Raw genomic sequence first — 27,723 nt, 5'->3', positions numbered from 1 at the left:
TTCATTACCCCGCTCCAGCCCTCCCCGATTTTTATACCGGAGCCCAGGAAGAGAAATGTCAATTCGAGAAATGTCATTTTGCTCTGAACAACTTCACCTTGTCATTTATAACACCTTGGTTGTGTGTGCATTCTCGAGAAGCGGCCGTTTACATCAAAGTCATAAGAAAATCTTATATAGTTAAGCACAGTTCGTCACAATGCCATCGTCAGCCTCAGACAACAGAATTGAAACGCAGGTGAGCGTGCATGTACTATCGACACACTGGTTTCCGGGTCTGCGTTCAATGTTAAAAGTATTATTCAACGCTCAGCAGAAGTTTTCCAACAACAGAGCTGTCAGAAAAAGATTATAGCTGTTAAAAAGAAAATATTGCAATATTAATGCTGTTGAATAATAATGCTAACATTGTAAACTGAATCACATCACAGCGTATCAAAGATAAGTTTCAATTAGCCGTACTTTACTCCGGCGGTATGATTTCATATTATTGCAGAGCTATCCGGAAGGTTCCAAACCGCAGAATGAGTCCAAAGACATGGAAAGGCGTCACCGCAGAAACGAAGACTTGGCTCGCTTTATCCTTACTCGTACCTCTATTTACCGTAAGTGTCTCGCAAATTCCTACCGAATAACCCCCCCCCCCCTCCCCCTCTCCCCCCACTAAATTATAATAGGAATGTCCGGTTTGTGTTCATTGCAGTTCACCGTATCAACAAGGCAATGTCGGAGACGGCCGCCCGGTACAGGCTACAGGAGATTGCTCACGCCATTTTTGCCAGCTTACATCAGTACCCGATCCTGGCGCTAGCAGTGGCGATTGTGATTTTCGTCTTCACGCTACCATTCCTGGTATTTATTTTCTTCACGATGACTACAGCGGTGATGGCCTTTACCGGGTTTGTGCTGATCGAGGGTGCACTCATAACGGCTGCATCGGTCATGCTCGTCAGTTTGCTGATCGGAGTGTTTCTGATGATGGTCATCGTCGGGCTAATGTTTCTGACCGGCTACTTTGGCATCTCACGCGTGTACGAGTGCGTGTCTCGGTTAAAGATAGACGATCTGCGGGAATATTTGCGCAACAATCACTAGAGAGCCCTGTGGAAACCATTTCTTGGTTGTTTTGTACTTAATTTCACTTAAATTTTGAACAGTCGGTTTAGTATTAATCTGTACTGTGATAGCAATTGTCGGAACGAGGTTAAACTATAGCATTTGGCGGCATAGTAAACAAAAACAGAATCATTTTAAACGGTTCCATATTTATTACAGGTGTAGGGAAATGGTTCACAACAGTTACCAATGAATGAAGCTACCTATCTCGAATCAGGCGGCTTTGCGCCAATAATGAACAAATCATGAACAAAGTTATCATATGTAAATGGTCCGTTAAAAAAAGGACGGGAGAGAGCAATATACAGTAGGTGACCGCTAACTGGATGTGTTTTAACTGGAGGTTCGCTAACTGGAGTGATTCTCAGTTAACGAACACTTAAACGTCAAAACGAGAAACATCCGGAATCTCATGAAGAGAAATTTGTCGCAAATGTGGATTTTTCAAACAAATTTAGGGTCTCTTGCCTACGTTTGCTATTAATTTATGTTATTACACGAATTACTATACTTTATATCAACATAAATGAAAAAAAAGTTTGGTATGTTTATTCCAGTCAACGCCAATCAAAACAATCAATCCATAGAAACGTCACTCCAGTTAACGAACATTGTTCGTTAACTGGAGGTTGTTTACCTCTCAGTTAGCGGTCACCTACTGTATATACTAACTATACAAACATTCTTTTGCTTGTTATATTGAATTCCTACAATATTCCTACGCTGCACATTTACTACCGGGTATAGTTAGTTGACTGGAACTGGAATTGTATCGGTTTCAGACCTGCTCCAAATATCATTCCGAATCTGAATCCAGCACAGTTCCTGGCACTGTTCCTGTAAATAAATAAAATCGAGAGTTATTTCCGGATAAGCATGGGTTCATGATCGGTTCCAGGACCGGTATGTGTTCAGTATCAGTTCCAGATCCTCTATGTTTATTTTCAGTTCAATGACCCTTGTGGGTTCATAATCGGTTTCAGGACCAGTATGAGTTCATGATCGGTTCCAGGACCAGTATGAGTTCATGATCGGTCCCTGGAAATGTATGTTTGCATGATCGGTTCCAGGACCAGTATGAGTTCATGATCGGTCCCTGGAAATGTATGTTTGCATGATCGGTTCCAGGGTTTCATGGCAGGTTTGGGCTCATGATTGGTTCCAGGGCCACTATGGGTTAATGATCAGTTCCAGCACCAGTATGGGTTCATGATTGGTTCCAGGACCGGTACGGGTTCATTATCTGTTCCAGGACTAGTATGGGTTGATGATAGCAGGGTGGCCACTCAACCGGGAAAACCGGGAATCAGCCGGGAATTTTATTCATGCGGGAAAAAACCGGGAATTTGGCTTTAAAAACCGGGAATTTGTCACAGCTCTCGTGTACCAAGTGTATTTTCAGCCACCTGATTTCTTTTGTGTATTCTTCGCAACCTACCGCGGGCTTACCTACATTGTCGCACCAATGTGTATGGAAAACACAGTCTGTTTCATCGTCATATGGTACGAATTGATTGTACTTCTCATTCGCACTGGTGCAAAACTAACGTTCGCCGAAACGGGTACACGCTATTCCGTGCGCCTGTATTTTCAACAAGCCGTAGGTTGCGGCAGTGGCGGATTTAACGGTGGGTGGAATGGGCGATCCACATTACGCCCCGTATTTGTCCAGGCGATATGTATTATTTTTTGGGAACTTGTTATCCCCCCTCCCCCCTTAACAATTTCAACGTATCAACCACATATCACCAGTACATTGGCCTTTTACGTTTCGGTTTGGATGGTCTTTACCATCATTCCTCCCGATTGTGTGAAGTCTCAGAAATCGTGCGCGCACGTTGATCTGCCTTTACTCCCACAGTCCTGTTGCTCTTTTGTTTTTACAGGGTTTTGCTTTAGCCCATCCATTCTGCTCTAGTTGTATGGATGAGTCTTGCGGCGTTTCCGTTCCTGAGAATCCCCGCTGCGCAAATTCGAGCAGTTTCCAGCGCAGAAAATGCACCAAAATCTGCGCTGGCCAGCGCAGATTTTGGCCCGTTCCCCGCGCTGGACTTCAGCGATTCCTGCGCTGGGTCGAGCAAGTTTAGCGCCATCTGCTGGCGAAATGGACGAACTATTTATGGCGGCGGAGCAAAAAAAAACGGTCAAAAAAATTTAAAAAATTGGCGCCCATTTTTTCGTCCGCTTCTTCTCCCTCCCTCACCCTGCCTTGCCTTACTTGTACTTGCGGCGCTTCTGCCCGTGCTTTCCGCCGCCAGCTGATTGGTTGTTGTGGTGTATGCGTTGGTTCATATATGTGCATTGCGGTTGTGTATTATTATTGGTGGGCTGTGGGAGAAGCTGGAATGGGATTCAAAGTGTTATCGGTGTATTGATGGTTTATTTTATTTCGTGCCGCTGCTGATGAGACCATTCGATGCCCGTGGCAATCGAGGGTGAAAAAGCCTATTTAAAACAAGCGTAGGAGAACGTCTAACACTAATCTAATATTTTTTTTATTTGAACATGTTTGATGCTTCAACGACCTTCTAAGCATCATGTAGCACAGTGTATAGTGGCAATAAAATATTTTTTTAATGTGCCGAAATCTGTCTCGCGTTTTCGGGTCTCGTCACACACACACACACAGCGCATGGAAAGTGGCCGTTCACTCTATCATGTCGCGATCCCCCACCCCGCCCGGCGCTAGGGATGAGGATGCTACAAGAAAGCTGAACCAACCGATCTACCGATAAGGTAGCCGTAATCATGCGGGGGGGGGAGGGGGGGGTGGTCTAGTGGGGGGGGGGAGTGCGTGCTTCCGCGACTTCGGGGGTGCGTGTGTGTGTGCGTGCGTGCTGGCGTGCGCGCGTTCATGCATGTGTGTGCGCGCGCGCGCGTGTGTGTGTGTATTTGTGTGTGTGTGTGTGTGTGTTTGTGTGTGAGTTTGCGCGCGCGTGTTTGTGTGTTTGTGTGTGTGCGTGCGTTTGGTAACCCCAAAACTATTTGATTCTGATGCGTACATTTTCATCCGCTGCTACTACAAAGTCCATGCATTTTCGATCTCGCTACCTGAGAGACAACACAACCATTGGCATTGGCATCTTTGCGATCGGCTCTGCTGTTGGGGGTATCAAAAAGACACACGATCAAAGCAAACGTGCGTATGATATGTTGCACATTTATTTCTAATTCAGCTAGCGGACGCAAGTGGAAACAACATTTTGAATTGAATCCATACAAAAGAGGATTCTGGATTTGTTTATTACGGTGCGCGTATGGTGCTGCACCTGTCCGTCCAGAATCGGGCGGCTTGTTGACTTGTCGGTATCGTGACGCCGATTGACCGGCAATGCCTTGGAATGGGTTCGGATCGGTAGGTTCATGTTTTGGTCGAGTGCATTCCGTGCATTTGTCGCCCGACAGCGGTAGACCCGGCAGCACCAAAGTCAAAACAAAAACCTTCCCCGAGTGTGGGCTGCTATGCTAAGTTCTTATTAGTATTATTATTATTATTATTATTGGGGTAATAACCAACTAGTGTTGGGCATTGTGCGCGTGTGCGCACTGTGCGCACAGCACACCTCATTGTGCGCACTGCACAGCACACTTTGTACTGTGCGAGCACACTTCGCACAGTGCGCGCACTTCGCACTTTTCGCACAGTGCGAGCACAATCCGCACTTTTCGCACACTTCGCACAGTGCGGGCACTTTTCGCACACTCCGCACAGTGCGCGCACTTTTCGCACAGTATGAGCACACTTCATACTGTGCGAGCACACTCCGCACAGTGCGCGCACTTTACACACAGTGCAAGAACAGTCCGGACTTTTCGCACACTTCGCACAGTGCGAGCACATTCCACACTTTTCGCACACTTCGCACAGTGCAAGCATGTTTCGCAAATTTCGTGCAGTGCTTCAGTTTGTACGGTGCGAGCACACTTCGTACCATGTTACAGGAAGTCAGGTGGTATGGTACTGAGCATATTTTGACAAACCGCCTTCAAGCATCAGCATCAGTTAGCATTAGCGACTCCGATCCGTTGGTGCTACGAGTTCAAGTCGGGGCGAATCAAAGATCCATAAATCGCTTGCACACATTCATACCACACACATGCCCATCGCCCCCCCCCCCCCCCTCCCCTTTTGCCCTGTCCCATGTCTTCTCTTCAGTTAATCACAAAATTTGACTAGGGCTCCGAGTGAAAATTGTAATTTTTGCATCAAAACATGCGCTGCTATCGCAAGCCTGCGACGCGAATAACAGTTTTCCCGTGAAACCAGCTGTCTGTTTTATTGCACAATCGCAAAGCGGTGGCTCCGAGTACAAGCACAGACACGTTTCATCTCAGCCAAATTCAAGAGAAACCTCAACCCACTGGAGCGTCGTTTACCTACGACCTTCACAGTTCATAGTTGTTTTCAAGAAACGCGTGCTTGATGTCAGCCGATTTTTCCTGATAATTTCTTCGGCTATGGACCGCTGTGTTGATATTGTGTTTCGGGGCCTTTAAATTTTTGTCTGGGTGTGTTGTATCCTTGTGTTTGTGTAACGGGTTTTCGATCGGGATTCGAAGAGGTCAGGTGTCCGCCAAGTTCATCCACTGTTAGACGAACCCGATGGCTGAGTAAATGAACTCTAAGAGAAAAAGCTGACATTGGTCGTGTGGTCGTGGTCTTTGTGTACGTACCACCATGGTACGAAGTGTGCTCGCACAGTGCAAAGTGAAGCAATTGAAGCTTGCACTGTGCGAAGTGTGCGAAAAGTGCGGAGTGTGCTCGCACTGTGCGAAGTGTGCGAAAAGTCCGGACTGTGCTCGCACTGTGCGGAGTGTGCGAAAAGTGCGCGCACCGTGCGAAGTGTGCTCGCACTGTGCGAAATGTGCGGAGTGCGCGCACAGTGCGGAGTGCGCGCACAGTGCGGAGTGCGCGCACAGTGCAGAGTGCGCGCACAGTGCGGGGTGCGCGCACAGTGCGTAGAGCGCGCACAGTGCGAAATGTGCACCGCACACTGAGATGTGCGTGCGTGTGCGCACAGCACACCTAATTGTGCTCTTTTTCCCAACACTATAACCAACGCGATCATGCCGGCCTTTTCAAGTCTTGAGTAGCACGTAGCCGGATAGTCAGCCCTTGCTACGGCGGACGGTTCATACGCGGTTAGAACCCACGACGGGCATGCAGATGTGAGGAATGACGGCGGTGCCGCGGGACCACTCCTATCAGCGGGTAACTTGCATACTGCCACATTGTCTCCTTCCCGATGCATACGCTGTAGTATGCCGTATGTCTACAAGTGGACAGAGTATTAGCGACAAGGGCCGCCGGAAAGATGGTCGTTGGGGCCCCGTCGCTGGAGAACTTTCTGCATTCCCCCCCCCCGCCGGCAACAATTTTAGGACCTGTGACCGATGATCGTAGGGATTCCATCGCCAACCCACCCCTCCCCCCCGCCGATTCCCCCACTCCGCCACTGTCATGAACACCTTCTTTCGATCGATCATAACATTCCGGAAGAAAACACATTTGGCGACAGTTTTGGCATACACACGCACACACACACCCTTGCGCAGATGGCTCAGCATATCTGTATAATCTACACCATACGAAAGCAAAAAAGCTTAGTGTAACAAAGTTATGCTTAATGCTTAACACGTTCAGTTCGATGGCAGGCCCCAGGGACTGCCAGTGGAGTTTCCAGTATGCCGGTTTTACAATAAACTTGCGTTCTAGATGCCGGCGGAAAGGAAAGTTGATGAAAATCAGCGCCGGGATGTACGTGTCAATGCGAATTAGAGTTCAGCGCGTTGCACAGCAAACCCTCCAGCTTGAGCTAGCGTTTCCTTAGTCATTTTTACATTGCAGCAATTGAACTTATTGCGATTTTTTGGTTTGATTTGTGAAAATGCAACTTCATCGCCGCAATGTTTGTTAACGGCATTTTTAGGCACCACAACAGCTCGCGAGCGTTGTCCACACGCGAGAATGAGATAGCGCTAGGGAGGGAAAGAGCACGGACGATGGCTGACAGCGATTGGCCGTCTGACACACCAACACATTCAAACCTTCGACAACGCGCTCAGGCGAGGGGTACGAGGCGGAGCCAGGGACGGGCAGCTCGACGAGCTGCTCGACAAATTTGCCGTTGGAGAGAAAAGGAAGGCATGATAAAATTTTCAGAACTCCATGATTTCTTGCGTCGCTTTGCGCAGCGGGTGCTTCACTCATCAGGATCTTAAGGCAAGGAAAAGGCAAAAGAGACATAGAAGAGATTTCTCACGGCTACACATATCCTCTAGATGCGTTATGCGTCCCTATGCATATGACGATTTAGAATCAGAAGAAGTAAGGAAAGGAATGGGTAAATGGCCAAAGCACCTTAAGCGTTACGAATGTTTGTCAACGCAACTTAGGCGGCGCTCTAGCAGCAATCGAACACGAAATCCGACACGAACAAACCAAAGTGGGTATAGGGACTAGGTGGGCTTATAGGTTTGGCGGGAAGGCCATATTGGACGAACGAATGACAGGAGGGGATTCGATTGTGATACGTAGTTTTTCACCCATACTACGACACATCAACCAAAACAGCCATTGGAATTCACACGCATACATCAACAAATGATCGAATCCCCTCCTGTCATTTCGTTTTCATTTTTCTACAGCACGGCTGTCAAATTGTTCGGGATAAGCCCACCTGTATAATAAACCCACTTTGCGAACAAACCCATATAATCATATGGAGGTGCACTGTCAGACACAAACAAACAAAAAAGACAAACGTCGAGTCGAACATGTTAGCGCGTGGCCACGGAGCTGAAAAAATGTTGAAAAAATTTTCAACTTTGTCAAAATTGGTTGTCAACTGTAAAAAAGAGCTTTTCTCGTGGCCGCACCAAAAACATTCACAAGAGCGACAAAAAGCTCCAACATCTGAATATCATCGATATTTTGTTTAAGAAGCACTAACTAGGTACATAAATCAATTAGAATCATGCATTTTAGTATTATTATCATAACAATGGGTCACAACTGCGCCAAATAGCTGTTTGTTTACGCTTTTTCACGAACGTCTAATTTTGTCAACTTTTGTCAACTTTTTTTCCTGGCTGCTCCAGGTTACAAAATTTTGACAAAAGCTCAAAAAAGTGACAAAAGCTCACATTTTGAAAAATTTGTCAGCATTTTGTCACTCCCGTGGCCTTTCGCTTTGTCAGTTGATTCTGTCTTTGATGTTTGATACCCACCTGTGCTGTGAGTACCTTGGCTGTCAAACGCTTCACAGCTACAGTAGATAGAATTCAATTCGGGACATTTTTAAGTTTGTTTACGTAGTTTGTCTCTTTTTCTTCTTAAAATTGCGTGCAAAATATTTAAAATAGCTATCAATAATTATTGTTAAACTTTTCAATCAATTATAACATCAAATATATAAAATCCAATAAATTTAGCACACTTGGATTTTTTGCTTCCTTCGAGTTGCTCTTCTTTATTTCGTCTCGTCCGCCGGTGACAGCTGTCATCGACCAGGTCTATATACACGCGACATGAGGTGTGGTTAGGTAGCATTTACACGTATCACGCTCAAGGTTTACATTTTCTCATCTGCAAGGTTTACAACTCGGCCTATTCTGACATCTAAAATTGCCCTCAATTTACATTACATTTAAATCAATTTGTGTCGCATCATACGATTCGGGAAAAAGGTCAGCATCTGCCGCAATCCAATGCCTAAGTTTATCAGACTCTAAAATACCATCATAAGGAATTTGTGTGAGTTGGAAACCATCGATATCTTTTATCACGTAACGGTCATTTGGAAGTCGTTTGTCAATTATATAAGGGCCTTTAAACTTGGGAATAAATTTTTTGTTAGCATTTGGTGTGTTATCCACGTTTCGAATAACAACAAGATCTCCTTCTGAAAATTCTACCGCAGGTTTGTGTCTTTTGCTGAACTGAACCATGTTTGTTTCTTGAGACCTCGTTATGTTCTCAGAAGCTTCGACGCGAAAAGATTCAAGATCTCTAGCATATACGTTTTTGTCATCTAAGTATTCGGTAAATTCATCAATTATGGTTCCGCGTTGTTCAACACCGAATAGTAAAATGGAAGGTGTGTAGTTTGTTGATGAGTGTACTGTGTTATTGAGTGCATATTCGACATCCGGCAATCTAGAACACCAATCTGCATGATCTAAGGGATCTGTTATTTTACTAAGCATAGGTTTGATTACCCTGTTAACCCTCTCAACCTGGCCATTGGCTTGAGGAGAACAAACTGCGTTTTGAATATGAATTATATTATTATCCTCTAGAAACGTTTTAAACTCATGAGAAGAAAAACAAGTAGCACGATCACTCACTATCCGTCGGGGACGACTATAATAATTGAAGTATTGCTTTAGAACTAAACACACTTCTCGAGTATTGGTTGAATTAGTGGGGTACAATTTTGTGAACTTTGTAAAAGAATCAATTACCACCAAAATATACTTTTTTTTCGATCTTATAGATGGTAATGGACCAAAATGGTCGATGTGAAGAGTATCGAAAGGTACCGGACTTTTTGGTATAGTGTGCAAGTTGCGTTTATTTTTTCTGGAGGGGGCAGAGAAGAGAATGCATTTAAGACAATTTTGAATAAAATTTTGTACATGATTTTTCATTCCAGGGAACCAATAATGTTTGGTAATTTGAGAACAGCATTTATCTACTCCTAAATGGCCAATGTTTTCGTGAACATTACGAATAATGCTTTTAATTAATTCTTTTGGAACCATCATTTGCAATTTCTTCTGAGGAGATTCACGATAGACAACACCATCTTTTAAAAGGTATCCTACGGTTGGCTTATTTTCCAGATCAGATTTAAGTTTAGAGATGTCAGGATCACGGCACTGAGCAATTTGCAACTGCGTATCAATGTCCAAATCATCAACAACTCCCACTGTTTGGATACGACTAAGTGCATCGGCATGACCCATAGTCGTTCCAGGTCGATATTGCATGGTATATTGGTAGTTCTCCAAGAACAAAGACCACCTTGCAATTTTGGCGGAACAATTTCGATTTTTTAAAGTTTCCACAAGCGAATTGCAATCGGTCACTATCTTCAGAGGTATACCATGTACGTACGAATGAAAACGTTTGAGAGCGTAAATCACTGACAAAGTTTCCAACTCGTAGCTGTGGAGGTTCGATTCACTAGGAGAAGCAGTTTTTGAAAAATATGCCACTGGATGAAATTTGCCATCATTCTGCTTTTGAAGTAGCACCGAACCAAACCCAACGGTACTGGCATCGCAGTGCAATTCAGTTTCCCGATGGGGGTCATAAATAGCTAATACAGGAGCATTCATTAATCTTGTTTTTAAATCATTAAACGCTTTCAAGCAATTGTCATCAAACTTAAAAGATACGTTTTCTTTAAGCAAATTGCTGAGAGGTTTGGCAACACTCGAAAATGACGGAACAAATCGCCTGAAATAGGAGAAGAGACCCAAACAACGTTGAACCTCTTTAGAGGTTTTGGGAACGGGATAATTTTGTATAGCTTTAAGGTGGTGGTCACTTAGTTGAATTCCTTTAGAAGTTACAAAATAGCCAAGGTAATCCAAACTGCTGCATGCAAATTTACATTTATCTAGTCTCAACTCTATTCCGTTTTTTCTAAGCGTTGTCAAAACCGCAGCTAGTATTTTAAAATGATCTTGGAAATTCTTTGACGCTATAATGATGTCATCGAGATAGACAACTAGCTTTTCCTCTTCAATAAATTCACGTAAAATGTTATTAATAAACCTCTGGAAGCTTGAAGGAGCGTTTTTAAGGCCAAATGGCATTTTCAAGTATTCGTAATGCCCGTCTGGTGTTACGAATGCAGTATATTTGATGGATTCTTCGTGCATATTAATTTGATGAAACCCGCTCTTCAGATCCAAAAGCGTAAAAATCTGTTTACTACTTAGATGCTCGAGACAAGTATCAATTAGGGGTATGGGGTAGTTGTCACGTATGGTAATCTTATTTAACGGACGGTAATCAACGCACATGCGCACCTCACCATTCTTTTTACGCACTAACACAATAGCAGATGCATATGGAGAATTGCTTGGTCGAATAATCCCTTTTTTTAATAGATCTTTGACTACATCACGAACTTGATTGCGTTCTGCAAAAGACAACCGCCTCGGTTTACAAAATATGGGTGTTTCGTTTGTGACACTAATTTTCATGGAATATTTCGATTTTTCAATGGGCTCATTCAGCACCTCAAGGTAATTTTTCTGTATGCATGAATTTATGAGACATATATCATCTTCACTTAAATTGTTTCCTATATCCAATGTATTTGATTCTGTTCTAAGGTCAATGGCACACAACTCCGAAAAAGTTTTAGAAATGGTTACGCTTTTGGAATAATTATGATTATTCATAACACTATCAAATTCACTATCAGGTAGATTTTCTTTTGGTATACAAATGGATTGCAAAAAAATGTCTGCCTCTTCCCTTGACTTTATTTTAAGAATACCCAACGAATTAAGACGCGCTTTTACGTGTGTTTCTATAGTGCATTTATTTGTATTCAATAAGCTCATCAAATTTTCACGCGAGTAACGATAATATATATATTTCAAATGAATATTCATTCTTTTCAATAAATCTCTTCCAACAATAATTGGCCAAGCTGTTTGATGTTTGGGCAGTATAATAAAAGAATGAGTAACGTTTGTATTCCGAAAACCAATAGTGCCTTCTACATGGCCCAATGATGTGAGTTGCTGATTACCTAGGCCACGGAATCCGGACAGCCGAGGATTAAATTTATGGTTTGGCACAAGCTGCTCGCTGATAAAACTTTTAGGGCTGCCGGAATCAAACAAACAACACACACGTAAATACACTTTGCCTAATTCATTGTTATTCTCAAATGCGACACTTACCTCCTGAACTGGATCTATTCTAACCCCTCCTTCAGCATGGTGAATTCCACTATCGTCACGATAGTTGTCCTCAACTGCAACAGCTACCGACTGATTACGACGCGAACCATCATTAATCGAGTAAAGCGGTGATTGTGGTTGCGAATATCCTCTCAATGTGTTGCTTTCATTTGGTTGATGGTTTGTAAAAATCTCTTGATCGCACGGCGCAAATACTGCAGCAGGCATTCGATGGCTTACTCGCGGACATTCCTGTCTTTTATGGTCAGGATCACCACACAGGAAGCATGATTGGACTGGCTGGCGAGGTTTTCGGCATTGGTTGGAATAATGGCCGAAACTGGAACAATTATAGCAACGAACTTCTTCACGCTTGTTGGCTGTTTTTGTATTCACAGATGGTGTCGATGTAAAGCGATTAGCTGGTAGCATGCGAGGCATGGGAGCTGGAAGCTCACGCATTTGGTAATGCATCTCACACCGCTTCACATGGTCGATGAGATCGTAAATGTCTTTGTACTCTTTCGCCACAAGATTGTTGTACATAGGATCGCGCGATAATCCTCGGATGACGTAAGTTGTTATCGCCTCGTTGCTCACATTTCCCGTAGTACCAAGGGCGTTCACGCGAAAAATGTAAGCTGTATAAGACTCGTCTTTCTTTTTTGTTACTTGCAACAGTTGCTTATGGATAGCAGCTTCATTTTGTTTGTTTGGGAAAGCTTTTTCCATTCCGTCAGCAAATTCTTTGAACGATGTTATGCAACTTCGAAACCCATTGTACCATTCTTTGGCAGCACCAGTTAGCTGGCTGCTAGCATATAACATCGTTATTTTATCATCCCAGCCATAAATTTCAGCACTTTGTTTAATAGTTTTTATCCACTGAATACAATTGGTACACTCATCGAACAGGGGAATGATTTGCTTCACTTCTTCGGGGTGCAATAGTTTTGACGAGTGAGCGGTGTTTACGTTGGTATGTGCTTCAAGAGCAGCTAGTTTATTCCGCAGCTCCAATATTTCGCATCGCTGTTTTAGGAGTGCGATTTCTGCTGCAGCTTCATCGTTCGTATTCAGCGTATTTGTACCCATGACGTGGTTAAGGTTTCCGCCATTTTCTTTTGTGTCGGTTGTGCTTTCGCTTAATGCGGGCTGACTGGAATCGCTCAGCAGGACGCCATGTTGTTCAAAATCAGGGGAAGCTTGCTGGTACATTGTACGAATCTGTGATATCGTTGCCATGCTTGGAACGGTAATGTCGGCCGATTCAAGGGCACACAACATCTGGTCCTTGGTCACTTTCTTATCGGTTTTAGACATTTTCGGGTCACTATCCCACTTCTGAGATATAAAATCCAATAAATTTAGCACACTTGGATTTTTTGCTTCCTTCGAGTTGCTCTTCTTTATTTCGTCTCGTCCGCCGGTGACAGCTGTCATCGACCAGGTCTATATACACGCGACATGAGGTGTGGTTAGGTAGCATTTACACGTATCACGCTCAAGGTTTACATTTTCTCATCTGCAAGGTTTACAAATATAAAGGATTGAAACGTATTAAACTATTGTGTGTACATAATCCATGTGTATGCACTGTATGTGTTTTGGCATGGACGTTTGTTTACATTTTTTAATATTAAATTTGAATGATTTCTATGTTATTATAGATGTGAATAACTAGTAAATTATGAGTTGAATCTTCCCCCTGTAGGTGGATATTCATTTAAACTATGAAAATGCTTCATTTTCGAGACGAAAAAAAAGGCGTATTGCAGTGCATCATGACAGGTCTATAAGACATCGAACAGCTGACAGAGCACCTATCGAACAGAGTCGTGTTTGTTTGTCTCGTTCGATTGGTCCCAGAGCGCCGCCTTAGATGATTAGACTCGCTTGTATTCAAGGATGAAATAATAGTTTTACCAAAATCTCTAAAAGCACGAGTTTTAGCCACCGCTCGTGAAGGACATATTGGGATAAAAGCAACAAAAATTATTCTTCGAAAACGCTTTTGGTGGCCTGACATTTCAAAGGATGTTGAGCAATTTTGAAAAGGTTACTCTATTTGTCTTACCCCCAGTACCCTTAACAAGTCGTAAACTTGTGAAAGGACCTTGGGCAAATAGATTTTTTATCGGTGACAGGTTACGGTTTCGGGCGATTCAAAGTTACAATAAACCCCCATTTAAAAGCGTAGAATTTGTGAATTTTTGGGAAGAAAAAGGAGTTGCAATTCATAAATTAATTCCACTTAATCCTCAATTCAATGGAGCTGTAGTGCGCCAAAACCAGGGCATAATCAAAGCATTGTCGGCGGCTAAGTTAGAGAGGCGGAATTGGAATAAAGCCCTTGAGGAGTATGTACACCTTCATACACCACTCAAGGTTAGGAGTGATTCCTTTTGAAATGTTTGTTGGATGGCATTATACAGGTACATTCCCCAATTTTATTTATTTATTTATTTATTTATTTATTTATTTATTTATTTAAATTAAAGTTATCGGGCAGTATGCCTAAATAACTGAACGCTTACAATGTACATGTTTAAAGTAAGGCCCTAGAACTAGAATTTGCTGACGCAGCTGACTAACAGATACAGGGTTTTCCAATTGAGTTTAGACTAGCCGCATACTAAAACCTCGCTGGTGTGCGATGATGAGTGAGGTGTAGTTTGTGTTGCTCTCCCTGTTGAAGTGTTTAAAGTGGTGAAAAGGTGTAAATAATGTGGAAATTTTTGTTACACATGACGACTGAATAACAGGACTTTGATATGTAGTGAAGTTGTATCGAGAGACGATTGAAATACTCTTGATTTTAATTAATTTATTTTGTGTTGTTTCAGTAGCTGTAAACAGTTTCAATGTGTTAGTGAACTGTACGAACGAAGGAGGATCTCCTGAAATAGCGTATAACGTGTATTAGTATTAGTAGTAAGCAAAACGGGCATCGATCATTACTAATACACTCGGTGTGCTGATGAGTGTTTGTAAACACTCGTCATGAGTTGCAAGAAATGTATAAGACCGGTGTTGATTAGTGACGACCCGGTTACTTGTATGGGTATATGCCATGGTCAATTTCATCGAGCTTGCACAAGGCTTACTAAGCCAGCGGCTAAGATGATTAACGACATAGTGAACGTGAAGTATTGGTGCGATGATTGCTTGGAACAAGAAGGCTCAGGTGCATCAAAATCCGACGAAATGCTAGAAATCAAAGCGATTTTAGAAAATATTAAATTGTCAATTGTTGCTATCGAGGAGAAAATTAAAACGAGTGTGTGTGAAGTTGTTAGCATTGGTATTACCAATATGCAGAAATCTTCGATAGATGCTATTGAAACGAAATTGGCCAGTAGTGTTAGTGATGCGGTTAACACCGGCATCTCTAGCATTGAGAAAAAATTAAATGCAAAAGTTGCATGCAATATGCCACAAAAAAACTTGGTAGAAAAATCTGATGCAACTTCCCTTATTTTGCAGGATACTGAACACACTGATTCAATAGGTACAACAGAATGGACAACTCTAACTCGTAAAAGAAAAAGGACAAATAGTGGAAGGATGGAAACTCCTAGAAATACCAAACTTCCCAATGTCTCAAAAATAGATAATCAAGTAAAAAACAATACTGGGACTTTAATAATTATACCAAAGATAGATCAAACTTGTGACAAAACTAGAAGCGACATGAGAGCGAATTTGGATCCAAGAATACATAAAATAACAAATTTCCGTAATGGTAAGCCTGGTCAAATTATTGTTGAATGGGCTTCACAAGAAGGGATTGACCATATAAGAAAGGAAATACAGACATCTTTGGGTGAGAAGTATCTAACTTCCTTGCCAACTAGAAAGTTCCGTATTATCGGTTTGTCGGAAAATTACAAAGAAGACGAAATGGTAGATCTCATCAAAACGCAAAATAATGGCTTTTCAACAGCGTACATCAAAATTTTGGGAAAATTTGAAAAAGCTGACTATAAATATAAAAAGTATAATGTCATAATTGAGGTGGATCACGACACAGCAATTTACTTAGACAGAGAAAAAAAGATTAATATTGGATTTGATAGAGTCTACATACACGAATCTTTTCATATCATGAGATGTTTTAAGTGCGGACAATTTGGTCATAAAAGCACAACATGTGATAATGAAGAAACTTGTTCCAAATGTAGTGGTAAACATAAAACATCAGATTGTAAGTCGTCATCTGAAAGCTGCATTAACTGTTCCACCCAAAATATGCAAAGAGGATTAAAACTGAACACTGCTCATTCAGCCTTCAGTAAAGAATGTCCCACGTTTAAATGGTTAAAATCAAGAAAACAGCAATTGAGTAAGTAGCAATTGCAGAATAAACAAAGTAAGAACATACAGATGTTATACATGAATGTGGCTGGATTGTCGTCTAGTCACATAATGTTGAATCATATTGTACAAACAATTCAACCTTGGTTAGTGTTTATAACCGAAACACACATTGTGGAAGCTGAAGCTTTCGAACAGTTTGGAATTCCTGGATTCACGGCAATTTCATGCTTATCCAATTCTCGACATACTGGAGGTGTGACTATATTTATAAAAGAGTCGATAACTTACAAAATTTTAATTAATGAAGCTCGCGATGGAAACTGGTTTTTATCAATTTCAGCGACAATAAGTAAGAAATCATTCATATTTAGTCTAGTGTACCATTCACCAAGTTCTAGCAATGCCCATTTTGTTAATTTACTCGAATGGTGGTTTGATAAATTTCTTGATCTTGGAGAAGACAACATTCTAATAGGAGATTTTAACATCAATTGGTTGAATTCCGCAGAATCTAAACCACTGAGACAGCTAATGGAATCTTTGAACATGAATCAGATTATTACTGAGGAAACTCGAATAACTCAGCGAAGTAAATCTCTAATAGATCATGTATACTGCAATCATAACTCATTCATAGCGAAGACTGATCCTACATTGAAAATAGCAGACCATGAAACAATTGTTCTATATTTACAAAAATGCAACGTTTCATTAAACAATAAAAAAACATTTAAAAGTTGGAAAAGATACAGTAAAGACAAAATATGTTCATCTGTAAATGTTAATCTACCAATCACAAATTTATGTTTGCATGATAAAGCACACCGGCTAGAACAAGTAATAAAAAATAGTATAGCTCAACTCATTGATGTTGCTGTAGTAAATAATAACAATTATCAAAAGTGGTACACCGGGGATTTACAATGTAAAAAGCAGCGCTTGGACAAACGCTACTTCACATTTTTAAAAACCAATTCAGAGTTAGACTGGTTATCTTATAAAACCAGTAGAAATTGCTACCTACGTGAGCTCAGAATGACGAAAAGAAATTATTTTGAGCGAAAAATAAATAAATCAAAAAATGATAGCCAACAATTGTGGAAGTTGTTAAAAAGTTGGTTGCAAACAGGTTCCAATGAAACAGGTAGGGTGCAATTTAATGACAAGATAATCGAAGATGAATCAGAAATTGCCCGGTTGTTTAATGAACACTTTGTCAATAGTGTTATGGACATACATAAAAGCATTCCTCAATGCAATGAACCAGAGCAAATTAAAAATATGGAGCAAACAAGAAAACGATTTCACTTTCAGCCGATTGATATTCAAACACTCCAAAGAATCTGTTCCAAATTGAAAGGAGCTTCTGGACTTGATGATATAAATGGTAAAGTGCTACGAGATTGTCTCAGTGTCACAGGGGACACGTTACTTAACATTATTAACGATTCTTTGATTACGGGACAATTCCCAAATACTTGGAAAGAATCAATAGTGATTCCCATCCCTAAGATTAATGGTACAATCATTGCAGAAGAGTTCAGACCGATAAATATGCTAAACACCCTAGAAAAATTTTTAGAACTCGTGGTGAAGGAGCAATTGGTTCAATACTTAAAGGAAAATAAATTATTAGTTCCAGAACAATCAGGATATAGAGAATCTCATTCCTGTGAAACAGCTCTGAACCTTGTACTTGAGAAGTGGAAAACCAATTTAAACAAAAAACATATAACATTAGCTGTCTTTTTAGATTTGAAAAGAGCCTTTGAAACAATATCGAGACCTTTGTTAATCAATGCCTTAAAAAACTTCGGTATTGTGGGACAAGAACTTGATTGGTTTAAAAATTATTTAGAAGGGAGAACTCAGAGAACTCGTTTTAAAACCACAACATCGGAATCTCTTGAAAACTCATTGGGAGTCCCCCAAGGAAGTGTGCTTGGTCCTATTTTGTTTATTATGTATATAAATGACATGAAAAATGTATTAAAATTTTGTGATATTAATCTCTTTGCTGACGACACGGTGGTCTTTCTCTCTTGTAGCTCTGTAAAAGAAGCAACAACGAAGCTGAATGAGGATCTGGCCTCGCTAGATCAATGGTTGAAGTACAAAAAATTGAAATTAAATGCAAAAAAACTAAAATGTTAGTGCTGTCCCGTACCAAGACTCTCTTTAACTTACAGATCAATATTGATGACGAGGCCATAGAGAGAGTTAAAGAAATAAAATATCTTGGAGTCACAATAGATGAAGAACTGAAATTTAAAAGCCATATTGATAATATCATTAAGAAAATGGCGAAAAAATGCGGGATTATTTGTCGACTAAAAAAAGACTTAAGTGTTTTTGCAAAGATACAGCTTTACAAGTCTCTTATGGCTCCACATCTGGATTTTTGTCCGTCAATTCTTTTTATGGCTAATGCAGGACAAATGACGAAATAGATAGAAAAGACGAAATCCGCGAAAGCGTGAATGAAATATAAATTGATAAATAAATGTTTTAGTCACTTGTTGTGTAAACCTCACTTGTCATCACCAGCTCTGATGATGATGATGATTTTAGCTTTTTTTTTTTTTGCTTTTATCTTTTTCTATATATCTTTTTAAAATTAAATTTAAAAAAGTTAAAATAAATAAACAAGTTAACACAAAAACAAAAATAAAGGAAAAGAATGAGTCGATATAGCATTGAGACACGCGCGCGAAAAATAGTATATATAATTTGATAACTTTCCTGGGGGTAGTGGTCTGGTCCAATGCAACCCGAAACGTGAATCGTCATAAATTGTACAGTAACGGAATAAGGAAAAAGTACGCTGTGAGATAGTTTTGAAAGTGGTTCTCTATCGCCATTAGTTGGTTGTAGGTTGAACCGGCTATACAAGAGAAACGAAAGCAGGTACCATGTATTGAGACCGACCATGACTGCTTCATAAAGAGGAGAAGAAAGAAGTTTTGTAGCCACCACGTTCTTGAAATACTTACTTGCCTTATGATTTGATTATTTGCATAATTACTAATTTACAACAACACAATTATCGATAAGATACAATCGTTCCTCTCAATACTATATCGGGGTAAGAGGTGGGACTCATCATCATCATCATCATCATCATACTTTTTTTGAATAGTCGCATTAGATTCTTGACTAGCATCCTCTATTTTTGATTACGAGCAATGGATTATTGACTAGGAGCAATTGATTTCAGCAGACCGGTTGCTGGCGCGGAGTGACCAGATTGTTTTTAGAGGTTATTGGTAGGAAATCTAAATCAAATTCGGTAATTTTCAGTTTAAACAACTTTATATTCACTAATAAATTTTATTAAATTCCAATATTATGGTTGAACGGTCAATACTTAGAAAAATATTTGATTTTTGGTTAGAAAAACTGAGTTTCAATTGTAAACCGATATTCGATCGAAAATCGATAGAACTACATATGGTCACTCTGAAAAACTTGCTTAGGGCGGTGGCAACGCTCATCGGATGCGATTTTATCGGATGAGATTTACATAGGATTTGAAAGATAACGTCGGACGACGAAATCGCACGTCCGACGTTATCTGTCAAATCCCATATAAATTTCGTCCGATAAAATCGCATCCGATGAGCGTTGCCACCGCCCTTAATCTAGCTTTTGGTTAGGTTATGCCTGTGGGTTAACTACTGCATATTTCAATTCAGCCGTTAAGTGCTTTTGTGTTGTATTGTGCGTTAATAAAATCAAAACAATAGCACCAAAAACCTATCAGATAAACCATATCTTATTTTGTGGACGATACAGGGTTTTACAATTGATTGTAGACTTCCTGCTCATTTTTTTTTTAATTGTCGCTATTGATTTCTTACCAGCAGCATATAATTTGGGTTGAGCGCTATAGATTTTTGAAAAGGTGCAATTGATTTCAACAGGCCATTTTCTGACAGCTTTACCAGAGGCGCGTTTAGAACCCCTACAGTGAAAGATCGATATGCTGTAGAATCGGTTACTGTTTTTAAATGCCGTCTGTAATTAGTGTAAAGCAATAAATTTGCTATGAAAATCGATTATTTACTTAAATACTGATTTTACAAATACATAACGCAAGTTGTAGCAACATTTAAAAAATAATATCATATAAAATAAAAATATCCACCGGTGTTTTTCAAATTTGAAGATATGGAACTAGGCACATAAACGCAGATCACGAAAACGGAATCGCTCAATCCGCCCCACGATCACCAAAACACACAAACACAAAATAGAAACAAACGTGTTGCAAACAGTTCGCAACTATAAATTTGATCATATTGATACAACAGTGCCTCGTCGTGTACCAATAGGTATGTATTTCACAACAAAGTGGATGTGCAACATACTAATGTTAACGGTTTTAGGTGCGTCAACAGTATTTATCTTCCGGACGGGATTTGATAGCAGTTGTAGCAGCGGTCTGTTGTAGGTAGTTCTAGTTCAACTCTATCGTTGTCCCAATTTTAAATCATGCAAACACATGTAATGCACGTATTTGTTTATATTGTTTCAGCAAACATGGATGCATCAGTTGCCGCATCTCGACGCCGAAACTAAACAGATTCTCCTAAGGAAATTGCTCACGGACTTTGGTCATCTTGTGTCAATTTGATATTAGGTTTTTTTTTTGGTAAATTCATACATTTTTTAGTCTCAACTTTGACACACCGCTTGCAGAGATTGGTGAGAATCATCCTGTACCTTACGTTCAGAGGCTTACGTTAGACTTTTCCATCGTAGTTACTCAGTGCGCCAGTTTCCACTCAAACACGTTGTTGTGGCGGCAGTAACAGTGTAGCACACTCTACTAACAGGTGTTGTATCTACATAAAGTTGTTCTATTTTCTAGCCGGTAAGAGATCATTTCCTGGATAGCAGTAAAACTATTAGGAATATAAAAATAATAAGGAACTATATAATCAATAAAGCATGATACCATGGGTTTATTTTTCCCTTATCAGTTCAAAGAATCTTAACAGCTATTGGTTTTGGTATTAATTAAAGGCAGGATAAGTTCATAAAATAATTAAACAATTTAAACGTAACTAGGGAGTTCATCTCTATCACTTCATTACATCACAGTTGTTCATACATAAATTCAAGATCAGATCAGTTTAAAGCTAATAAAAAAAAAACAAAAATAATTCAAATCAATTATCAAGACTACTTAGAATCGAAAAGAAAAGAAGCTTTTCAATCCTCAATTACTTCACCTCGCAAACAACGAGCCAAGTAAGCCCCCATATTCCTAAAGTACCCTTCACAATCTTGGGAAGTGACAAGGTTAGCACAATTTGTGATAGCTTCCATTAATTCCTGCTCATTCTGTGCGTTGGCTCTTTTTACTAAATTTTTCCACTTACTAAAAAGATTTTCTATCGGGTTTAGAAATGGCGAGTAGGGAGGCAAATAAACTGGTTTATCTTCGTCGTAGCCTATTGCTTCCTTCACCTCGCTACTCTTATGGAAAGCCACGTTATCCATGACCATAAATGTTCGATGAATTTCGCGCATCCTCAATTTTTCTTTGAGCTCATAAATAAACTGCGTAAACAGTTCGCGATTTATGGCTCTGTTATGCGACAGGTAATGAACAATGCCACTCTTATTCATTGCGCAAACAATAGAAATATTTCTTGAGCGCAATTGAGGCACGACAATCGTTGGAGTTGTTCCCTTTAGCGATCTACCCTTTGACGTGCGCATACTCACTTTAAATCCTACCTCATCCAAGAATACTATATCTGTATCGGGATTTTCCATCGATATTTGGTAAAAAATCGAAGCATACGACCTACGTTCTTCGATGGTGGAATCCGTGTTACGCCGTTCGGGAAGATTATGAATTCTTTTAAACGAATAATTAAACCCTTTGATTTCGCGGGCTACTGTCGTCGTACTCACACGCACGTTAAATCTTTCGTATACCTTTTCTACCAATGCCTTCAACGTGACAGTGCAGTCTTCGTCTATCCAAGCACGAATGCTTTGAGCAGCCTCTTCCGATAACAGTTTTGCACGATTGCCACCCCGTTTAGCAGCCGCAACTTCCCAAGTGTTTTGGAACTTTTTTATAATACTATAAACAGTTCCACGATTCATGTTCAACATTGTGGCGATATCTTTTCCGGATGTTCCGTTTTCAAACGCTACTATCACCCGGTTCCTGTCTTCATTAGAAGTAGTCTTGTTTCGGCGTCGAGGTGCGGCAACTGATGCATCCATGTTTGCTGAAACAATATAAACAAATACGTGCATTACATGTGTTTGCAAGATTTAAAATTGGGACAACGATAGAGTTGAACTAGAACTACCTACAACAGACCGCTGCTACAACTGCTATCAAATCCCGTCCGGAAGATAAATACTGTTGACGCACCTAAAACCGTTAACATGAGTATGTTGCACATCCACTTTGTTGTGAAATACATACCTATTGGTACACGACGAGGCACTGTTGTATCAATATGATCAAATTTATAGTTGCGAACTGTTTGCAACACGTTTGTTTCTATTTTGTGTTTGTGTGTTTTGGTGATCGTGGGGCGGATTGCGCGATTCCGTTTTCGTGATCTGCGTTTATGTGCCTAGTTCCATATCTTCAAATTTGAAAAACACCGGTGGATATTTTTATTTTATATGATATTATTTTTTAAATGTTGCTACAACTTGCGTTATGTATTTGTAAAATCAGTATTTAAGTAAATAATCGATTTTCATAGCAAATTTATTGCTTTACACTAATTACAGACGGCATTTAAAAACAGTAACCGATACTACAGCATATCGATCTTTCACTGTAGGGGTTCTAAACGCGCCTCTGGTAAAGCTGTCAGAAAATGGCCTGTTGAAATCAATTGCACCTTTTCAAAAATCTATAGCGCTCAACCCAAATTATATGCTGCTGGTAAGAAATCAATAGCGACAATTTAAAAAAAATGAGCAGGAAGTCTACAATCAATTGTAAAACCCTGTATCGCCCACAAAATAAGATATGGTTTACCTGATAGGTTTTTGGTGCTATTGTTTTGATTTTATTAACGCACAATACAACATAAAAGCACTTAACGGCTGAATTGAAATATGCAGTAGTTAACCCACAGGCATAACCTAACCAAAAGCTAGATTAAGCAAGTTTTTCAGAGTGACCATATGTAGTTCTATCGATTTTCGATCGAATATCGGTTTACAATTGAACACACTAAAACTCAGTTTTTCTAACCAAAAATCAAATATTTTTCTAAGTATTGACCGTTCAACCATAAAATTGGAATTTAATAAAATTTATGAGTGAATATAAAGTTGTTTAAACTGAAAATTACCGAATTTGCTTTAGATTTCCTACCGATAACCTCTAAAAACAATCTGGACACTCCGCGCCAGCAACCGGTCTGCTGAAATCAATTGCTCCTAGTCAATAATCCACTGCTCGTAATCAAAAATAGAGGATGCTAGTCAAGAATCTATTGCGACTATTCAAAAAAAGTATGCGGCTAGTCTAAACTCAATTGGAAAACCCTGTAAAGTAGTAATGGCTATTTCGTGGAACGCAAAAACTGATCCATCGTTCTCAAAGGAGAGATTTACAGTTTTAGATAGAGAGGGATATAAAGTTGTCAAAGGCAGCGAAAATGGAACTCTAATAAGTAGAAATGTAAGAGATGTTAAAAAATCCATAAAGTATAGTATTAAATGATAATCCAGATATTGAAGTTGAAACTTCAGATGTTAATGCTGAATACACAGATATCCAGAGACCTAGAATATCAATGCGCACTCCTGCTTGGTTTGAAGACATGGAGGTTTATCAAATTCGGATGTAGTTCGTAGTTTCTTTTTTCATAAGAGTGGAGCAAGGGTAGGGAATAGGTTATTGTTGTGGACAGACCGCTGCCTCATCCCGAGGGCTCACTGTTGTCAGCAGGGCTGTCATACAGTGATGTCCTCAGTGAGGATCGCGACGCGAGAAGGACCAGCCATCCTCTCCCCGAATTGCGTAAAATTGGGTGGTATTATCAGTGCTGCAAAACGTCATGAGTATCACGAGATTTTCACCAACGAAAACAATGAACATATCCGTGGTAGCTGGATGCTCATTGCTGATAGTCAATAAAAGTGCGTCATGACATGCTGAACACGACATGTGAATTCTTTAGTCCAACGCGATACTCTGACTGAAAAGCTTAGCTTAATGCCGGTGCAAGCATAATCATGATTTTTTTCTGGCTGTGAACAGTGCTGAAAAATGCCACTGTTTCAGTCATTAACCCGCTTGGCAAAGAGTAACTCATTTTAATGCCTCTCGCTACCCCTGGCCTTAGTTTTAACACGTTGTCTGCCACGTCAGCCACTATGTGGCTGACGGGTTTTTTCCGATCGGGCCACGTCAGCCACATAGTGGCTGACACATTGCACATTGTAAAAGACGTATTGTATTGTATTGTATTTCTTAGTTGCGAGTCCGCCATATAATGGTTACACAAGCTTTAGTAATAATAATAATATTAATAGGTAACGACTAAATGTTATACAAATCGTATTCGCTCTCTAAATTGTCGTGTTACAAGAGATAAATTTGCACGTATTTGATCAGTTCTTTCACAATGCTTTTCTTTCACGGTTATTATTTCTTAAAAAAATGATTAAAATATCAAAATGAGTTTCTATTATGTTTTCATAAATAAATGAGAATGAGAATGAACAAAAATTATAAGATCTTGGAGTTCATTTATTCATCCTTTACTTTTGATGCACAATCTTAAAACACTCATCACAAAGTTGAGGTTGATCGGGACAGCTTGGACAATACGTAAACGTAGAATGAAATTCCATGGAATTTAGCCCAACAAACGACATTGTGGAGCGACTGAGAGAACAAAGAGAATTGGTGAATTTGATTTAAAAGAGGAAAAATGCAAAAGTAAATGCAATCGTTTCAAAGAGTGATTCCGTGGCCTGACGGGGCAGTTCAGTGGGCACGTATGGTGGCAGACAACGTGTTAAAGGAATCATGCGACACACTCGCACTCCACTACCCCATCCCATGGAAAAACGCTCCCACTATCGAGGTGTTGACCAAAATTTCGCTGTATACATAAGACACACACTCGCACTCTTCCCGCCCTCCATAGCCGATCGCTCACACCGTTGCGAAGATGGGAGCATTTTTACTCTGAGCGTGAGATCCTGAAGCGCAAGAGATGACACTATGTGTAAAGACGATCATAATTCGATATGGTCAAAATGCGTCGATTGTCGTTTCATTTATCTGGTAATGATGTTTTCACTTCATCAAAATTTTAAACGTAAACAACTAGGCTGATAACAATATTTTAAATGTAAATCAGAATAAAATCAATTCATTTGAAGTAAAATAAATTCCATTATACTTTATTATGACCATATGATCAACATTTGTACATAGTGCCATTTACTTTGTGTTCTTCACTCTCGCGCTGTGTTGTGATCGTTCGAAACTCATCGCCAGAACGAATGCAAATTTCATATGGGAAGGATTGGTGCCGGTAGATGCGAAATTTATTAAATGTGAATAGAAAAGTGGTTAAGTTAATCGTGAAAGATGTCAACGTAGGCGTAAATGCAGTATGTTTTGTTACATGATCTACGGGTAAGTGCATGCATAAGAAGAAGCATCTTCCAAATGATGTTTGTGTTTTAATAATCGTACTGCTTTTAATGTTTGATTATTCTTCTATTATTTTCCATCACACCTAGCTATTTCATTACGAAAGCACCTGATAACATATCAAAGCAGGTGAATCGGGCTTACAGGGTCGCCGTTTAAATTCAAATATCTTCGTGATCGGTAAGTTTTAAATAGTCCTAGTTTTGTTCACCATTCTAATGCTCGATTTATCTTTCATTCCTCAGGCAAACGCATCAAACAGCAAGTGTTTCTCTTCCAACAGCACGCGCTATCGGTGGAGCAAGCAGCAAACGTTTCGTTCGCCCAGCACGCACCATCAAGAATTAAAATATCCCCGAATAGCTCTGTGAATAAAAAACTGCACACTTACTGTCCGAATTTCCTGGAATTTTTTGGTCGGACTACGCTCGCGGGAATGGTGTGTCCGTTGAGGGAAGGAAAGAAAGGGTGGGACCGAGGATTAACCAAAAACGCGGCATTGAGAATGAGGGGAGGTGCGCTCAGCGCTCACGCTGGGACACTCACGATGCTTGAAATAAAATGTTAACAAGCATCGATTTCAAGCATGCATGTCGCGCGACATTTTGCCAAGCGGGATCGATTTCAAGCATGCATGTCGCGCGACATTTTGCCAAGCAGGCATGCACACAGCGAAATTTTGGTCAACACCTCGATGGTGGGAGCGTTTTTCCATGGGATGGGGTAGTGGAGTGCGAGTGTCCCAAGCGCCACAGATTAAGCTTAAACGACTGGAAAATTAAATATCCATAGAAAAAAATGAAAGCTCCACAGCTTCATTGGTTTGATCAATAGATGGCGTATTACAACTCATCATTATATTGCTATTCTTTTCTTGCAATGTGTTTCGACAAGTTTCATCTTATCATGACCCAAATAGCCTTGTAACTTTCCGAGCAAAAATCTACATGAATGGTCGTGTGGTCAGATACGTGGGTATCAACACCAACGACCATTACTCAAATCTCACTTGCTTCAGTGCTGGTGGTTTCTGTTGGAGTTTAGTATTTAAACAAGCGTATCGCCGTTCTAGTTCTAGCGATGCATAACTTCAATGCGAAACCATACAACAGTACAGAGGAAATGAGAAAGCTCTCCTCCAAGCGATGAAGCTGCACTGGTTGGGGTATCCCACCAACAGAGAGCGCCACCAGCTTTTTCGCTATTTTTAGAATGCATGAGTCGTTTGCCGTCTGCTAAACGAAGTCTTTCTATATTCCGTTTAGGTAGAGAACTTGAGTCGTTTAGAAGCCGTTTAGTGGTCGTTTAGTGGATTTGTGGCACTTGGGTGTGTCGCATGATTCCTTTAAAACTAGGGCCAGGGGTAGTGAGAGGCATTAAAATGAGTTACTCTTTGCCAAGCGGGAATGTCACCAAGCATGTGATGGTCGCACCAAGTGTTTGAGGCTTGCCTTTGATCATTACAGTAGAGCTCGTGACGCTGAGATGATTTTATTTCAGCCGGAATTTGTCATGTTCAAGCGATGGTCGCAAACATGTCATGAGCATGTATTAGTCACACTGTTACAGTTCACACAGAGAGCAAATAAAAACCAACTTGCTAGTTTGGTGGTTAACTATGAACTAATTTATTACTAAACATGGCATAGGCTACTATGCCTAGGAAGTGAAATTCTGCTGAGGCA

General features: G+C 40.4%; 2 protein-coding genes and 3 long non-coding RNA genes across 7 annotated transcripts; 3 read left to right on the top strand and 2 right to left on the bottom strand.

Moving 5' to 3' along the window:
• The first annotated feature begins 60 nt into the window (after window positions 1-60).
• On the top strand, window positions 61-1,438 carry LOC1270533 (uncharacterized). Its single transcript, XM_309239.6, has 3 exons — window positions 61-238; window positions 497-605; window positions 704-1,438. Exons 1-3 carry the CDS (start codon window positions 200-202, stop codon window positions 1,093-1,095), a joined length of 540 nt encoding a protein of 179 aa, XP_309239.4. The 5' UTR covers window positions 61-199; the 3' UTR covers window positions 1,096-1,438.
• Window positions 1,246-3,721, bottom strand: LOC133391209 (uncharacterized). Its single transcript, XR_009764693.1, has 2 exons — window positions 2,566-3,721; window positions 1,246-1,953 (listed from the first exon to the last, which is right to left on the bottom strand). It is a non-coding gene; the product is annotated as an uncharacterized LOC133391209 (long non-coding RNA).
• A 16,203-nt stretch (window positions 3,722-19,924) lies between these two features.
• On the top strand, window positions 19,925-21,542 carry LOC133391208 (uncharacterized). Its single transcript, XR_009764692.1, has 3 exons — window positions 19,925-20,702; window positions 20,757-20,817; window positions 20,906-21,542. It is a non-coding gene; the product is annotated as an uncharacterized LOC133391208 (long non-coding RNA).
• Window positions 20,948-22,912, bottom strand: LOC133391202 (uncharacterized). Of its 3 annotated transcripts, XM_061643099.1 has the most exons (3): window positions 22,826-22,912; window positions 22,711-22,771; window positions 20,948-22,622 (listed from the first exon to the last, which is right to left on the bottom strand). In XM_061643099.1, the coding sequence occupies exon 3, from the start codon at window positions 22,615-22,617 to the stop codon at window positions 21,586-21,588; it is 1,032 nt and encodes a 343-aa protein (XP_061499083.1). In that variant the 5' UTR covers window positions 22,618-22,622; window positions 22,711-22,771; window positions 22,826-22,912; the 3' UTR covers window positions 20,948-21,585. The 3 variants fall into 3 exon arrangements, with proteins under 3 accessions (XP_061499083.1, XP_061499080.1, XP_061499088.1); XM_061643096.1 differs by having other exon boundaries at window positions 20,948-22,771; XM_061643104.1 differs by having other exon boundaries at window positions 22,711-22,836.
• LOC133391205 (uncharacterized) lies at window positions 22,856-26,437 on the top strand. The gene is made up of 3 exons (XR_009764688.1): window positions 22,856-26,020; window positions 26,128-26,218; window positions 26,284-26,437. It is a non-coding gene; the product is annotated as an uncharacterized LOC133391205 (long non-coding RNA).
• Window positions 26,438-27,723: the final 1,286 nt, after the last annotated feature.

The sequence above is a fragment of the Anopheles gambiae genome, chromosome X, assembly GCF_943734735.2.
Source record: "Anopheles gambiae chromosome X, idAnoGambNW_F1_1, whole genome shotgun sequence".
Taxonomy (NCBI): Eukaryota; Metazoa; Arthropoda; class Insecta; order Diptera; family Culicidae; genus Anopheles; species Anopheles gambiae.
This window is presented reverse-complemented; position numbering and strand designations above follow the sequence as displayed.